Here is a 15,126-nt window from a genome sequence, read left to right on the forward strand (position 1 = left end):
ACGCAAAAGCCGTACTACTCGTACTCATCGTAAAAGTCGCCGCGCAATGCCACGTCGCTGAACCTGCCCGTGGCGTTGTCAAAGTCGTCTTCACCAATGTCCTCCCGCTCGTCCTCCTGGTCGTAGTACGGGTTCTCCTCGTCGGAATGGTAGTAGTCGTTCGGATCGTCCTCTTCGTCCTCGGCTCCAGCCTGGGCTTGGGTTGGCGAGACTGGTGCGGGCGTTGATTGCGCACTGCCTGCTTCAGGTGCAGTTCTCGTCGGACGCACTGGAGTTGGAGAAAAGCTCGAACGTGCCGATTGCGACGGACTCGCCGTGCCCTCTTGCCGACCTGACGGCGCACCGCCGTCGGATGCGGGCGTACCTGTTCGACTCGAAGAAGCTGGAGTTGCGCTGTCACGAGTGCTCGTTGCATTTGAAGAGTTTTGCTTGCGGCCCCTCAACATCCCGCTCAGTGTTTCGTAGTTCACGTGTTTCGAGAACGTAGGAGCACGCTTTGCAATCATTGCGTTGATTGCATCGGCCGGCGTTTCGATGGGCGTGGTGGCTTCCGCGAGGGTGGTGCCGTCTCCCATCTTGCTCCGCTTCTTCTTGCCATTCTTCCCAACTCTCCTTTTGCCGGCGGGGTTGCGGCCGGACGCTTTGGAAACAGCTTCGATGAGGGCCTTCTCTTGCTGTTGCCGCAGCCAGTCTTCGTTATGGAGCACCCAGATCTGCTCTTTCACCTTCTGCTCAGCTGGAGAAAGGAGGCAGTTCTCCACCTCTGGGTCGTTTTCGAATTCGGCCTCGAGGATGTCAGGCGTGTATTCTTCGTTGACATCGTCCACCCACGTTGTGCCTTCAGCCTCTCGACGAGCTTTGACCTGTTCTGCGGCGATTTGCTTCTGCTGTTCGGCAGTTTGTTTCGCTCGTTCTTCATCCTTGGCCTTCTCAATCTCGTTCCGCAAGTCGATGATGTCTTCGTCATTCAGATTATCGTTGATGTCGTGTTCGAGCTGCTCTTCCTCGGCGAGCTCTTCCTCAGTGATGATGATCGGTTCTGGCGGAGTTTTTCTCGGCCGTCCTCGCTTACGCGCTGGCTCTTCCTCTTGCTCTCCGTCCTGGACCGCTGGCGTCCGAGCTGGTGGTAGCGCTGGGATGGCGAAGCCGTCTGCATCCCGCCGAGGCTCTTGCTGTGTATCTGGAGATGTGGCGGGTCCATCACTCTCCGTGCGAGGTCTTTTGCGCGGTCCTTCGCCATCTTCCTCTGCTGCCACTGATTCCGACCTTTCCCGCTGAGATTCGTCATCTGCGAGCTCAGCAGTTGCCCTCGCCACACTCGCTTCCTGCCTCTTCCTCTTCAGACTGTCGAATCTGTGCTTCTTCAGCTCGCTCTCGTACAGCACAGGTGGGTCGGCTTGGTCTTTGAGCCGTACACCATACTCTCTGAATTGCTCCACCGTGAGTGCCGCCGCTTTCAGTCGTCTGAACTCCGCGACTCTCTTGGCGATGGTAATGTCCGCGACCTTCGCAACGTAGACGACCTCCCGAACCGATCGACGAAAATTGTTCATGCGTGCTGCGAGAATGATACAAGCACCGCAGAGTCCAGCCGGGTGACGTCCAGTCACCATCCAGTCACGCTTCATCCGACGAACGATCTTGATAGCATCCTCCGCCACTGACCGCGTTGCTTCGCCAAACTCGAGCTTCCTGCAGTACTTCATAACCAACGACTCGACCTCGACCAAGTACTGCGTGCCCACTCCACCACCCTCGTTCAAGTGAATGTCCTTGCACATAGCCTTGTAGACTTCGCCAAGACGGAAGACATTCATCTGTAGGAGTTCGGAGATGTCGATGAGCATGACCTGGTTGTCCTTCTGTCGTCGGCAGGCGGCATATAGACTAGCAGCGGCGACTTCGTCCGTCCGTCTTCCTGCAGAAAAGTTGCTCCTGGAGGCGAGGGCGAAGATATTGATGGCCTGGTTCCGGGTAATCTCGGGTATACCGAGAACAGGGCACAATTTGTCGAGTGATTTGCGAGCATTCTTCTCAGTCTCCTGTGCACTGTTGCGTTCGCCGGCGCCGGCAGCACGAGTGACCGCTGCACCTAACGTCGAAGCGTGGCGAGAGTTCTCTCCAATGAAGCCACCTTGGACCGCGGCGGCACCTCTCGAGTCCTCCTGGAAAGTGACGTCGGAGACGATATTAGACTCGCTGATTTGCGTAAAGCAGTTACGGCACACCCGTTGACCGTCTTCTTCTTCGACTTTGGGGTCCTCGCAACATGTGTGCTTCGAGACGGGAGGTTGAGTCGGTGGCGGGGTTGGTGCAGTTCGAGATGGTGGCTTTAGTGGTCCGGTGATAGATGTGCCTTTCAGAGAGCCCAACCGACGGTGCCTTGGAGCAGCTGCAGGGGTAGCCATCTTGGTATATCACGTGGCGGGTCAGCTCGGAGGATGATGCATATATCGTTCTGCGGTGTGTGTGTAATTTAGCTAAGAATCCGTGTAGGCGATGAGAGGCGTCGGTTGTAGGCTGGTCGGCCGGTATGGTTGGTTGGCGGTCGATTGTGCAGTCGTTTGGTGTTGTAATTGAGCAAGGTCGAGCAAGTGTTGTAGAGGTTGGAGAGGTGCCAGAGCCACGCGAATTCAGAGTCATAAAACTAAGTCCGCCGCGGTTCTGCCGTTGTGAAGTGGGATTTAGCTGAGTGGGTCTTGGTGCTTACACCACGAACTCGATAAAAACAGGTTACCTCATTGGTGGTGTGAGCTTGGGTTCGAAACTCACCATATCAATTGACGGAAGAAACGATAGAAGATGCAATTAGATTGTGAGAGGGTCGTACTTCGAGCCAGCTCAGTGGAAGTCTCGGTACGACAAACATCCACATGTCAAATGTCTCAAACGGGCAATACACTTCAGCGTTTTCACATGCACCAGCGTTCCGGAAGTCCTCTATATCTATCGCAATACTATACACTCCCTCACAGCTCATCCTTCACCTCCTCCTTCTTCCCTCCTGCCTGCGTCTCACAAACCGCCGGCGTCCCCACCTCCAATCGATATACACACTTCTCCTCCTCCATGATCTTCCAAATCTCATTCTCCTCCGCACATGCCAACACAATCGTACTCGACCTGTTGGGTCCGTTCCAACAATGCTGTCCATTTTCATGCTTCATCGCGATCCTCTCTCCACTACCCAACCCCTTTCCATTGGCAGGCAAATCCTCATCCACCATAATCCTCTCCATGCGCACGTAGTTGCCCATGTTCGTGTGTCCGCCACCCTTCTTCGGCTTCTGGGTCGTCTTCTCCATGAAGCATAGCTCGTAGGTGTACTCGCCGCTGTCGGTGGAGACGCAGGTGCCCTTGAGCGCCCGGAAGATGTCGTCGGGGCCGAAGTCCTTTTCCAGGTCGTCCTTGCGGGATTGCAGGTCGTTACGGGAGTTGGTGAGTTCGCGTTCGGCGGTGTTGAAGCGGTTGCGGGCGTCGGTGACGGCTTTGCTTTCAGTGGTGCTAAAGGAGGAAGTGTCGGCCAGGATGCCGGAGTCGATGAGCGTTACCCGAAGATCGCGGAGGCGGGTGTCGAGCCAGGTGCGGATGGTTGGTGGGAGGTAGTTTTCGAATGCGTATACTGTTGTTCGTTAGCGCGCCTTGCACCCTGCGAAGACGAGTCAGTACTCACAAACATCCGTGTCACTCCCCTCCTCCCCGCCTTCATACTCCTCCCAATCCAACCCATTCTCCTTATCACTCTTCACCATCTCATCAAAATCCCTCTCCACCGCCGGCTCATCCTCCTCGAACGTATGATCTCTCGCCGCATACTCCTCCCACGCCCTCACGGCCCGCTTAACACCCTCATCATTGAAATTTGGATTATACTCCTCCTTAAAAGTCGTCAAAATCCCCTCCAACTCCTTTACCCTCTCCTTCACCTCATCCCTCTCCTCCCTCACCCTCACCAAACCCTCCCTCAACTCTTCCATCCGCTCCTTCGCCAACCCCACCAACACCCCCATCTTCCCACCACCAGCTGGCCCCTTGGCAACCTTCCCCTTCTCCCTCCTCTCCACCTCCTTCAACTCCGCCTCCAGATTCCTCACCTTAACCTCCGCGCCCTCAATCTCCGTCCGCAAACTCCAAATCCGATCCTCAACCTCCTTCCTCATCCTGCCCGCCTGCAGCACCATCTCCTTCCGCTTCCTCCCCGCATTGCCCAAACTCTTCTGCCTCGCTTCACCCAGCTTCCTCCAATCCTTGCCAATCTCCTGGCACCGATCAGCGCATTTCACACCTCCTACACCGTCCCATTCCTCGCTACCGTCGCAGCAGAGCTCGTAGTCGCAGACGCCGTCGTTGACGTTGGTGAAGGGGACGTAGGCGGGTATGTGACCTTTGTTCTTGCAGTAGAAGCCGGGCAGGGCGTGGGTCAGGTTGGCGTTGGAGGGTGTTTGCGGCGAGTAAGAGGAAAGGTGCGAGCAGGCTGAGGTGCCTGGTTCGTCGGAGCCGTCGGGGCAGTCGCAGTAGTCGTCGTTGACGCGGGCGAAGGGGAGTTGGACGGCGGGGTCGGAGATGCAGGTGAAGGTCGAAGGGTCTTTGTAGTGTTTGGCGACTAATCAACAGTCAGATCAACGTTGGTCTGCTACCAATATTGTAGGCATTGAGGAACTTACACTCCGGGCTTACACCCCTTGGCCTATTCTCAGCATAGGCGAGTGCGGCGGCATTGAGGCATACTAGAGCCCCCCACGCCTTCGTCATGATCGATCAGACATGTGAATGTGCATTCAATGTTCCTGAAGTGCTGGCAGAAAGACACCTTGAACTTTTGTAGATCTACTTGGCATTGGAGCAACGCGTTTCAGAGTCAAGCTTCCAACACCGCGAACGTCTCCTCTACATTTTCATCACAACCCATCAAGCCACGAATGCGCAGGAATACAGCGATCCTTTGAGAACGATCATTCGATATCCCGCTGGCATCAGCGGGCAGCGACGCAGCCTGTGCATCTCTGTCTGGTTACAACGCTCACTGCGGGCTCATTCATCGAGCATGTGACAATATGGCATATTTCCAGTCGACAAATCGCCGACAGCAGGAGCAAAGATCGTCCTCCACGAGCACTCCACGGCTCCTTGTCCAACCCGTCTATCTGGTTCTCCCCCATCTTGCCGCAGGCAACCTGCTGGCAGGGCTGTGTCTGGACCACTTGCCGCCAAACCCAGCCAAGTCGTCTATTTCAGCCCGAAAGGGAATACCTAGGTAGGTTTGGGACTACCGGGGTATGCTGCTAAGTCGACACTCAAGAGAAGACCAAGATGAGCTTGTCATGTCTTGCGATAGTTCTACTGCTCTTCAGGCCAGTGCCGTGAGTATAGCACTCGAGGAAGGCGCGCTCCTCTGCCCTCCTATGCCTGCGGAATGACTCCTGGAAGCCTTGTCAATGCTGTTTATACTTCCAGAACACACCACCTCATGCTAACAATTGACACTTGGCGAGGCTGTGGCGCGAACCTCGAAGCAGATACGGTAGGAGGTCCAACAGCGGGGGCGTGTACAGTACCGGATCACCGTACCGTTCGACAGCTGAACGCCACAGGCGGCCTCAGACCACGACGACTGCCTTCCATGCGCCCGGACAAATGGCCAGCCTCAGCCTGTCCTCGAGGCCATCGAAATCGAATTCAAGACATCGCGCGCTCTCCAAGCCCTTTGATTCACTACTGGTTTGTCGACAGCAAAGATGTACACCTTCAGCGTTGGAACCATCGCTGCAATCATCAACGCTGCCGTTGCGGTCCTACAGTTAGCTTTACCCAATGTCCTCGTCCTTACACTTGTGGCGGCCCTATCGGACACGCACACAGCGGTGACGTGGTCTGTCGTGGAACGCAACATCCAGAGTTCGCTCTGGCATCTTCTGCTACGGTCGGACTCCGCCGCATCGAAACATGTCCAGCTCAGTAGCGAGATCATCACACTGCTTCGGCCCATCGCGTTGGGTTTGGTAGCAGTTGCAGCCATCGTTACTCCACTGGGCCTGTACGAGGACATACAACCTAGCACGAAGCCTCACCTACTCAACTTCGTCCGGCAGCCAGACCAAGGACCGTTTGGCCTACTGACACCTCCACGCTCGGGTCTAGGCTTCTCACGAGGATGTTCAGATGTAGGTGGCGCTTTACCAGCTCAATGTCCGGGAACCACCACCCTCATCACCTACTCCAACGACAGTGTCACCTTCAATGCTACGATTGTACACGATGACTACGACCGATGGATCCCGGCGCAGCTTGCAGAGCTATACCAGAGCGGCTTGATATCTCAGCCCTCCAGCGTATCAAGCTTCTTCGACATTGAATGGCGCTGGTATGAAGAACATACTCGCGATAATATCCGCAACCAATCCTATTCGGTCGATAGCTATCATCCCATCGCCCCTGTGATAGGCGAGAGCGGGATAAAGGTGGTAGAAGGGCTGATAGTCGACACTCGAGACGGAGGAGTTGGATTTCGCAGCCATACAGTCCCAGCCGCCTCCGATGTACCGCACGGTGCTGAATGGGAAGAGGACATCCTGTTCTTCCTCCCTGAAACCGCTTGTGTCGACACAAATCTCACTCTGGAATACTTGGTGCCATCGGAGGACGACCTTTCCGGTCAGGTGAAACAAAACATTGTTGACCAGGGCGGATTTGCTCAGTTCTCACGTCAGAATCCATGGGACGACGGGCGGTATGGCGACACTCAGGAAGACCCAACACTTCGAGATCGTGCGTACCGGGCTGCTTGGACCATGAACGCGCTCAACATGTTCTTCTTCGACACCAGCGCACCCCACACCAATTTCAGCTCCATCAGATCTCACCTCGGAAAGAGATATCCGGTCAACAACACGTTTTCGATAAACTACGAATTAGCCGCTAAGCTCATGTCGCTCGCCATGTTGAGCCTGGACCCTTACAGCGGTTTGGTTGATGTGCCCTTCACGCCATCCACGTACTCGAACGGGAGTCTTGTGTCCAACGAAACGCGCATGTCTGGTCACAGCGAGTCCAGCTGGCCCAACCCCTACGGCATAAGCACAAACAACTATACTCTTGCGAACATAGGCTGCCTGGGTTTTGCCAGCGGCGACTGGGTGAACAAGACGAACATCCAGGTAAAGTGCGGCCTCGTCCTAGGGCCCGCCAACAAGACCAGCGGATCCGACAATATGCTCGTGGAACCAGGCTCGACCTGGACGCGGCCGGTATACATGTGTTCCAGCACCACAAAAGCGATCATCAGAACCGTGCACTTTTCCTTCCGGCAAGCCAGAGGAGCAGGGCTAGAAGCTCTTGCCGTCAACTCCATCGCCGACAAACATTACGTCACCAACTCCTCTCTTCCCCTCTGGGGCGTCGAGACTCCCCACATGTCGCTAATCCAAATGACACCCTTCTGGGGCCTCATAGATCCCGAGATGCAAAACTCAGCCAACCTCTCGACAGTCCGATCCGACCATCTCTACCTCCCCGCCTCCGACAACTCGATTTGGCACAACGCACTTTATACCGATGGCGGCTCCTCCTACATGCCCGCCACCGCCGCGCCGGCCATGCTCTGGGAATCCGCCTACGCGCCGCAGGGACTCTACGACGGTTTGCAGGACTTATCCGGATACACGAGTCTCGCGATCGCGAGCAGGTGGAAGAACATGTCGTCCACCACCACCGGCACGGCGGGGATCATGAACCTGATCTGGACGGACTTTGCCGCCAACGCGCTCATCGGCACCCGCGGATGGCTTTCGGGGAAGGACACTCTGCCGCCGAACCTGAACATGCAAAGTCCGCTGCAAAAGCACGCTGAGCCACACGCACCCCCGCGCAGCGGCAGCGGCAGCGTCCCAGTCCGCATCTACCAACGCACCGTCCACTACCGCTGGATTTACGCCATCCCCGCCTTCCTCTGCCTGTTCGTCGCGGGCCTCATCTGCCTCAGCGCCGTGGTAGCTTTTATCTCCGGCAAAGGCCGCGTGTCGCGGGTCCGACACTATCTCAACCGCTTGTCGGCGGGGCGGCTTCTCGTGGCGTTGAAGTTGGAGGAGCGGGATTGGGAGTCCAGCACGAAGCTCTGGCTCGCTATGCGTGGGGGGAGATCGGTGTCGTTGGCGTATGAGAGTGTGGCGGCGGAGGAGCGGGAGGTGCATGTTGTTAGGACGAAGGGAGTTGAACTGGGCTAGAAGTGATGATACTCACTGCGTTAAAGAAAAAGAAGAAGAAGAAGAAGAAGAAGAAGAAGAAGAAAACTAGCTAAGGAGACTGCATAAAGGAAGGCTTGAAAGCCTGCCACGCTAAGTCATCTGGATCACACACACCCTGTCTCACCTAAACGCGATGTGAGTGCTTCGCCAGCAGGGGCACGCAATAGTCACGGGAGGAGGCGATGACCTTAGATGTAGTGAATGACATGATGGATATTACGAAGTTGTTGCATTCTATATTACCCCCCAAACGCCCGCTCCACTCCCTTGAAGCACACGCCTCCCCTCTCCGAAAAGGCAAGGTAGGTAGCTTCAAGAAGAAAGCGTCCGTCTCAGTCTATACACCAGCTATACAATACAGTACACCCTTCCTCCTGCGCTCGCCTCTTACCCCTTCTCCACACCTCCTTCGCTCCCTCGCTTGCCTCGCTCACCGCCCTCAAAACGACGAAATCGCCACAGCAATAACCTGCGCATCACTATGACTAATACTAACCGTCGTGCTCTTGACCCCAGCCTTGTCGGCCGCAGCCTTCGCGTCGCCGTACAACTGCACACACACACACATTAGCACTTCATCCCAAAACCCCCTTCACCACAAAGTGCACTTACAGTAACAGTAGGCGCCCCCGACCCATCATTCCCAATCTCAATCTCCCGCATCCCCGCTCCCCCACCCCTCGACTCAACCCGCAAACTCTTAAACACCGCCTCCTTCGCGCTCCATTTCCCCGTAAAACTCGCCTGTGCCGAGGGCGCAGCACGACAGTACTCCACTTCCTTCTGCGTAAAGTTGCGCGAGATGAACGTATCGTTGTGGATATCGATCGCGTCTAAGCCCTCGATATCCACGCCGGGGTTCGAGTTGGCGGACGCGTTGACTTTCATCAGATTCTCCACCATCTCTGTCGTGCTCTGCGAAGAGGGCTTCGCGGGAGGTGTGGAGGGGTAGGTGAGGTCGACGGTGCCGAGGTTCTTGTTCGGGGAAGAAGAGACGCGGGCGTCTGGGTTGAGGAAGACGGAGCTCTGCTGCGCGTCTTCGTAGGGCGATTTCGTCTTGGCGCGGAACATGGTGTTGTTGATTAAACCGTCGTGGAAATACCGATAAGCCCTCTTCTGGCGCGCCTCGACTTTCTGCTTGTACGTGGCGAACTGCGCGTGGTCGAGCGCGGCGTAGAGGTATTTCGGGTGGATCCCAATCGCCTGCGCGCCCTTTTGCCCGAAGCCGAAGGAGGTGACGGAGAAGGCTTTGATGCCGTCCGTTTGGATGGATTGTGAGGGGTAGACGATGTAGTCGAACTTCTCCATGACCTTGTCGACGTTGTCGGCGTTGCGGTTGCCGGGCACCAAACCAGAGTTGAGGACTTGCAGCGCGCCGTTGAACATGAAGGCTCCAGCCGCACCCTTCGGGTGGCCCGTGAGGTATTTCTGGAAGATGCCCATGAGCGCGTTGCCCTTTTTGCGGCCGAGGTGCTTCATCTGCTGGCACAGCACGTCGGACTCGTTCTTGTCGTTGGCGACGGTGGACGTGCCGTGGAAGGAGGCAACGTCCAGGTCGTCGATTGTGAGACCCCAAGTAGCCAGCGCGCCACGGAGAGGAGCAATGCGGGAATCCTGCTTCCAGAAGTTGTTGCCCAGGCTGTTGAGCGCATCCTTCTCCTGCCTCCTCGCCTCCCTCTCGATATGCGCAGCGCGATCTTCCATATACTCGCTCTCGCTGAACTCGCCACCCTGCTGCTTCATCGCCTGCACCTCCTCCTGCAAGTACATCAGCTCCGACTCCTGCCAGTTCTTGATCTGCCGCCTCCTCAAATCCATCTGCCGCTTGCGGTACTTGATATCCAACAACGGCGACGGGAACTTCGAAACCTGCTCTCGCGCAGTCGTAAGCACACCCTGCCCAGGCGCCGGCACTGACCGACCAATCTTGTCCGTAGCCGTGGCAGTGAAGCCGAGCACACCGTAAATCGGCACGCCCATATCCAGCGCCAGCTTCGCGTCCATGATGACCTGCATACCGCAGCCCTGGGACTCCATAAAGCCGTTCCTGGTCGTGGTAGTCGGACGGGACATCTCCTTCGGCGTACGGCCATGCGCAAACTCATCCTCGGCGTTGCTCGTCGCCTTCATGTTCGCAAACTCATAACTCCCCTCTTCCTGGAAATCGTCGAAACCACCGACGAAGCACATCCGCGCCTTGCCCTCGACAATACAATCGTACCCAATATCGATACTCTCCACAGCCGTCGCGCAAGCGCCGACCGGCGTCCTGATCGGGCCCGTGGAGGACATCAGCAGCATATTCACCCAAGCGCTCATAGTGTTGATGAACGACTCCTGCAGAATGTCCTTTTGCAGCGGCCTGTCCAAGTATCGATCCTTGTACATGCCACGAAGGGCGGTAGTACCGCCAATACCGGAGCCAATGCAGTTGCCCACTTCCGAAATGTGCACGTACTTGTAGAACTCGTATGGGTCCGTGATGCCCGAGGAGAGCAGGCACTCGGCGGTCGAGACGAGGACGTAGAGGGTGACGGGGTCGACTTGCTCGATGATGTCGTCGGGGACGCCGTAGCGTTTGGCGTCCCAGCCGGTGGGGATCTGGCCGGCGACGAGGCGGTCGAAGCGGAGGGCCTTGGGGATGAGGAGGGTAGCGTTTTTCTTGAGGCGGACCTGGTATTCGCCGGACTCGAGTTCGAACACTTCGACCTTGTCGCCGTGCTCGCGCTTGAACTCGTCGGCGGTCTCCTTGGAGGCCTCGAATGGGTCTAGATCCTCCTCGATCTGGATCTCCTGGAGCAACTGCTTCTTGTTCGGGTCGTAGCCATTGAACAGCTCCGGCTCGATGAGGCGGATGCCAGAGTGCTCGAGAATGAACTTCTCGTACTTGTTCTTGATGTCCTTGTCGTCGACAGGCTCGCCAGACTTGGCATCAACCCAGCCAGAGTAGGTCTTGCCCTTGAGCGGTCCGTTGTGGTTCTTGATGAGACCCATCATCCAGGCCATCTCGATGCAGCCTTCAAGCGAGAACTCGCCATAGGCCTCCATCTCCCATCGCGTCCTGGAGTTACCCAGCGGTCCAACCTCAGCGAAGCCAGTAACGACAACGACCTTCTCAAGATCAACCATGCCCTTGAGATCACCGTTGAGTGGCTCGACCTCAGTCTTCCAGTCAGGGAGCTTAGGGAAGTCGAACTTCAAGTTGGCACGCTTGTCGACCTTGACAGTCTTGTAGAGCGCCTCGCTGTCCTCGCCGTTGATAATCTTGTTCTCGACGGCAGTCTCGCGTGTGACGGCCTTGCGGATTTCGGAGGACTCGGTGATCTCTTTGCGGAGCTTGGTCATCAGATCCTTCAAGTCCGGCAAGAATTGTAGACCACCGTTGAGATCAGCAAATACCGGCTCCTGCTGGCAAAGGTTGGAGATAGAAGGCGACATGAGACCGAGCAAGTTGAAGGCCATCTCCTGCTGCGAGAAGGTGCGCACACCGTACTTCTCAACCCCCTCAGCGACGACGTTGTTGCCGCCCATGAGGCCAGTACCACGAGTCCAGCCAATGACTGCACCACAGATGGTGAGGAAGTTGCCCCAGCTCTCAGAGTGCCACCTGTTGAACAGAGTCTCGAGCGCAAGCTTCGACTCGGAGTACAGACCATCGTTGCCGAACGTACCGTGGTTGGGAGAGAGCGGCAGAATGACTTGAGCAGGACGGGTCTCGAAGCCGCGCGCAGCCTTTTGAGTCTTCACGGCACCGAGCATGCGGAGCAGGTTCGTAAGCATGATGCGGTGGGCAAGCTCAGACTTGCTGTCGATGCTGTCGATCTCGCGGCCGTTCTCGGGGATGGCGGCGAACGGGACAATGTAGTCCAGATCCCAGCCGAGACCCTTCTTGTCATCATAGACGTACTCGATAAGAGCCTGGACGTCCTGTTGGCTGCCCTGGTTGAAAGGCACGACAACAAGCTGCGAGCCACGGGCGCCGTAGCGTGCGTACATCGCCTGGTAGTACTCGGTAACTTCACGAGAGAAGCGCGAAGTAGTGACGAGCACTTTCGCACCACCACTGATCAGGCCTTGAAGCACCTCAGCACCGATCGAGCCAGCACCAGCACCAGTCATGAGGACGTTCTTGTTCTGGAACGTCACACCAGCGCGGGCGGCCTGCTCTAAGCCGTCGAGGTAGATGCCGGTGAGCTTCTTGCTGTACTCCCAGCCATGTGCTTCCTTTCGCTTGAGGTGCAGGAAAGGCACAGTCTCGACCTTGCCTTGCTTAGTCGAGCCGTTCACACGGCCGTTGCGGCCGCCCTTCTTGGGAGCGATGCCGTTCGTCTTGCCGTTCTCCGTCGGCATGATCTGGCCCTCGTTCATGGAGAGCGAGCGGACGATGTTGGAATAGAGCTGCTTGATCTCCAGCTGCGATGACTTTGAAAGCTTGTGTTGCTGGCGGATGAGACGGTAGACACGCTGAAGGTCGTTCTGAACCTTCGTCCGGTTGCCGTACTCGGAAATCTTGCCACCCTCGGCCATCTCTCGCACGTAGTGCTCCAGCTTGCGGATGCTGGAACGAGGCACTTCTTCGTAGTTCATGTTGCCACGAGCATCGATGGTGAGGTGAGGAGCAGTAGGCACGGCTACGTCCTTGTAGACGGGCGACTCGTCAAGAACATCTCTGCAGTTGTCGATGAGTTGTTCACCCAGCATCTTGGCGAGCTGATATGTCTCGCCGCGCTCTGTGGGACAGTGGTCGATGTGATATTGCATAAAGTCCAGAAGGGCTGGGTTTGAGCGGTTCATGATGAGGATGCAGCGGCTGACGATCTCGCGGTCAACAGCCTTGAGACGTCCGAAGATGATGTCGTAGTACATGGTGAGAGCGTCCTGTCGCGCCCAGTTCCAGGAAGAGTCGTAAACGCGAGCCTTGAGAGGGCTGAAGGAAGGTCTGATACCGTCAGCGTAGAATTCGCCGTGCTCGGTTGTCCAGAGATCCAGCTGTGCTTGCAGGGCACTCTCGTTCTGCTTGCTGGCCACAGCAGCTTTGTCGCCAGCTCGGAGGTCCATTTTCAGATATCGCGCAAATAGCTCCAGCTGTTGTTTGAATAGAGCTCGCTGGTCCTTGGTGAGTGCATCGATGGCAGCAGGATCCATCATCATGCCACCACCTCCGGCGCCGGCGTCTCCACCAGCAGCGCCAGAAGACAGCGAGATGCCAGCTTGCGAAGCGTACTTCTGCGAAACGTCGTCCAGGAATGCTTTCGCATCGTTCTCCGATCCCAAACGTGATGCTGGCTCCATGGTCATGGCCAGAAGAAGGACACCGTCTTGCCTGCCAGAGCCTAGACCCCACCTTGTCTCTAGGTGTTTCCTGACTGCGGTGATGTTGAAGCCACCCGGCATCTTCGAAGACACCATGCGTGCGATGAGGGATGTAGATTGCTTGCCCAGCTGACCATTGAAGGTCGCCTGCATTGCTGCTCCAAGCTCATCCAAAGGTGTATCTTCCGGCTTTTCAGGCGTTGAGCCGAATTCCTTCCCAAGGTCTCCGAGGATTTCATTTTGGAGGGTCGATTTGCCTAGCTGTCGTTAGTGTCCATACCTCATGATCTCGTTAAGATGAAGCTCACCTCCGACAAGATCCTTGATGGCCTTGCTAAGCGGAATGTCTTGCAGCGGCTTCTTCAGCTTCTGCGCAACAAGCGATCGTAGAACGTCAACCGCGCCAACCGGTGCATCTGCCACGGCAGCCACCGGTCCTGAACTCGGTGGTGGTGGTGCAGCGGCAGCAGGAGCCGCTGCTGCCGCCGGTGCCGAAGAGGAAGCCGGAGCAGCATTGCCTCCACTGCTCGGTGCTGCCGCCTCGGGCTCGTCTTCTATCGGATCCACGTCGTAGTAGATGTCCTTGGCGTCCTTGTTGTAGCAAAGAATCTGTCGTTGAACAGACCTCGCTGCATCGTAGGCCTCGTATTTGGCAGCCAGTGTCCGCTTGGCCATTCCACCAAGGGTGTCTGCGGGACCGACCTCGACTATGCGCTCGGTGATCTTCTCGCCGAGGATGACATCTTGTGTTTCGATCCATCTGACGGGCGATGCGAATTGGTATGCGAGGAGTTCGACGAGGAGGGTGTGGGCTAGCTCCTGTTCCACTTCGGGGCGCATGGTTGCGGTATTGCCGGTGTATGTGGTCGCGGGAGGGTGTCCGGGGGTATCAAAGAGTGTAAAGACGATGGCCTAGGTGTTCATAAAGTCGTGTGCAGGAAGAGACCACCCAGAGTGTGTATAGTGGTGGTAGTAGAGGTTGTCGCGAGGAGGGATTCCAATGGGAGTAGAGGGATTGAGTGAGTACGAAGGAGAATGGTGGTCAGACGAGGACAATGTCACATCCGCTGCCGCTGAGGAGGGTGTTGTCGGGTGTTGAGTGGGTGGGAAGTTGAAGCTGCTTGCGAGCTGTTGTCTCTGCTGCTCTCCGCAAACTTCGACGTCGGAGGGCACCAACCGAAAAGCTTAACCTTCTTCACCTCGACCTCTTCACGAGCTGGTGCACGACGGACAGGACGATATACCACTGCAATACCCACTGGCGACAACTAATCAATTACCAACGTCCACTATCTACTGGCCAGCTGTCCTTGTTAACGGCAGGCAGACATCGAACGGGCTTCGGTGAAGGGAGTGGATGAATCTCAACCCATGCTCAAGCTATCCCCAGCCCGCATTAGCGAGCGTCAACGTCAGAGCTGCCTCTTCAACCTATGCAGGTACCGCTGTACCCAAGAGCAGACTGTGTGTAGCCATTGTCCTCTCCCAATCCAATAACAACCACCTTCTTCTTTCATACCACCATACCACACTACTACACTCACCCTCCTTTGCTCCTTCCTCACATCGCGCA

At 56.5% G+C, this 15,126-nt stretch overlaps 4 protein-coding genes across 4 annotated transcripts; 1 reads left to right on the plus strand and 3 right to left on the minus strand.

Moving 5' to 3' along the window:
- Positions 1–14: 14 nt before the first annotated feature.
- On the minus strand, positions 15–2,408 carry BRF1 (transcription factor TFIIIB subunit brf1; the record flags this gene model as incomplete). Its single annotated transcript, XM_064802747.1, has 1 exon — positions 15–2,408. The coding sequence occupies one exon, from the start codon at positions 2,406–2,408 to the stop codon at positions 15–17; it is 2,394 nt and encodes a 797-aa protein (XP_064658872.1).
- Positions 2,409–2,969: 561 nt separating this feature from the next.
- LTR77_005503 (uncharacterized protein) lies at positions 2,970–4,752 on the minus strand (the record flags this gene model as incomplete). Its single annotated transcript, XM_064802748.1, has 3 exons — positions 2,970–3,622; positions 3,674–4,603; positions 4,665–4,752. The coding sequence occupies 3 exons, from the start codon at positions 4,750–4,752 to the stop codon at positions 2,970–2,972; spliced, it is 1,671 nt and encodes a 556-aa protein (XP_064658873.1).
- Positions 4,753–5,735: 983 nt separating this feature from the next.
- On the plus strand, positions 5,736–8,219 carry LTR77_005504 (uncharacterized protein; the record flags this gene model as incomplete). The annotated part of the gene is made up of 1 exon (XM_064802749.1): positions 5,736–8,219. The coding sequence occupies one exon, from the start codon at positions 5,736–5,738 to the stop codon at positions 8,217–8,219; it is 2,484 nt and encodes an 827-aa protein (XP_064658874.1).
- A 460-nt stretch (positions 8,220–8,679) lies between these two features.
- Positions 8,680–14,393, minus strand: FAS1_1 (beta subunit of fatty acid synthetase; the record flags this gene model as incomplete). Its single annotated transcript, XM_064802750.1, has 3 exons — positions 8,680–8,790; positions 8,853–13,810; positions 13,862–14,393. 3 exons carry the CDS (start codon positions 14,391–14,393, stop codon positions 8,680–8,682), a joined length of 5,601 nt encoding a protein of 1,866 aa, XP_064658875.1.
- Between the last annotated feature and the right edge of the window lie 733 nt (positions 14,394–15,126).

The sequence above is a fragment of the Saxophila tyrrhenica genome, assembly GCF_035928015.1.
Source record: "Saxophila tyrrhenica strain CCFEE 5935 chromosome Unknown scaffold_8, whole genome shotgun sequence".
NCBI lineage: Eukaryota > Fungi > Ascomycota > Dothideomycetes > Mycosphaerellales > Extremaceae > Saxophila > Saxophila tyrrhenica.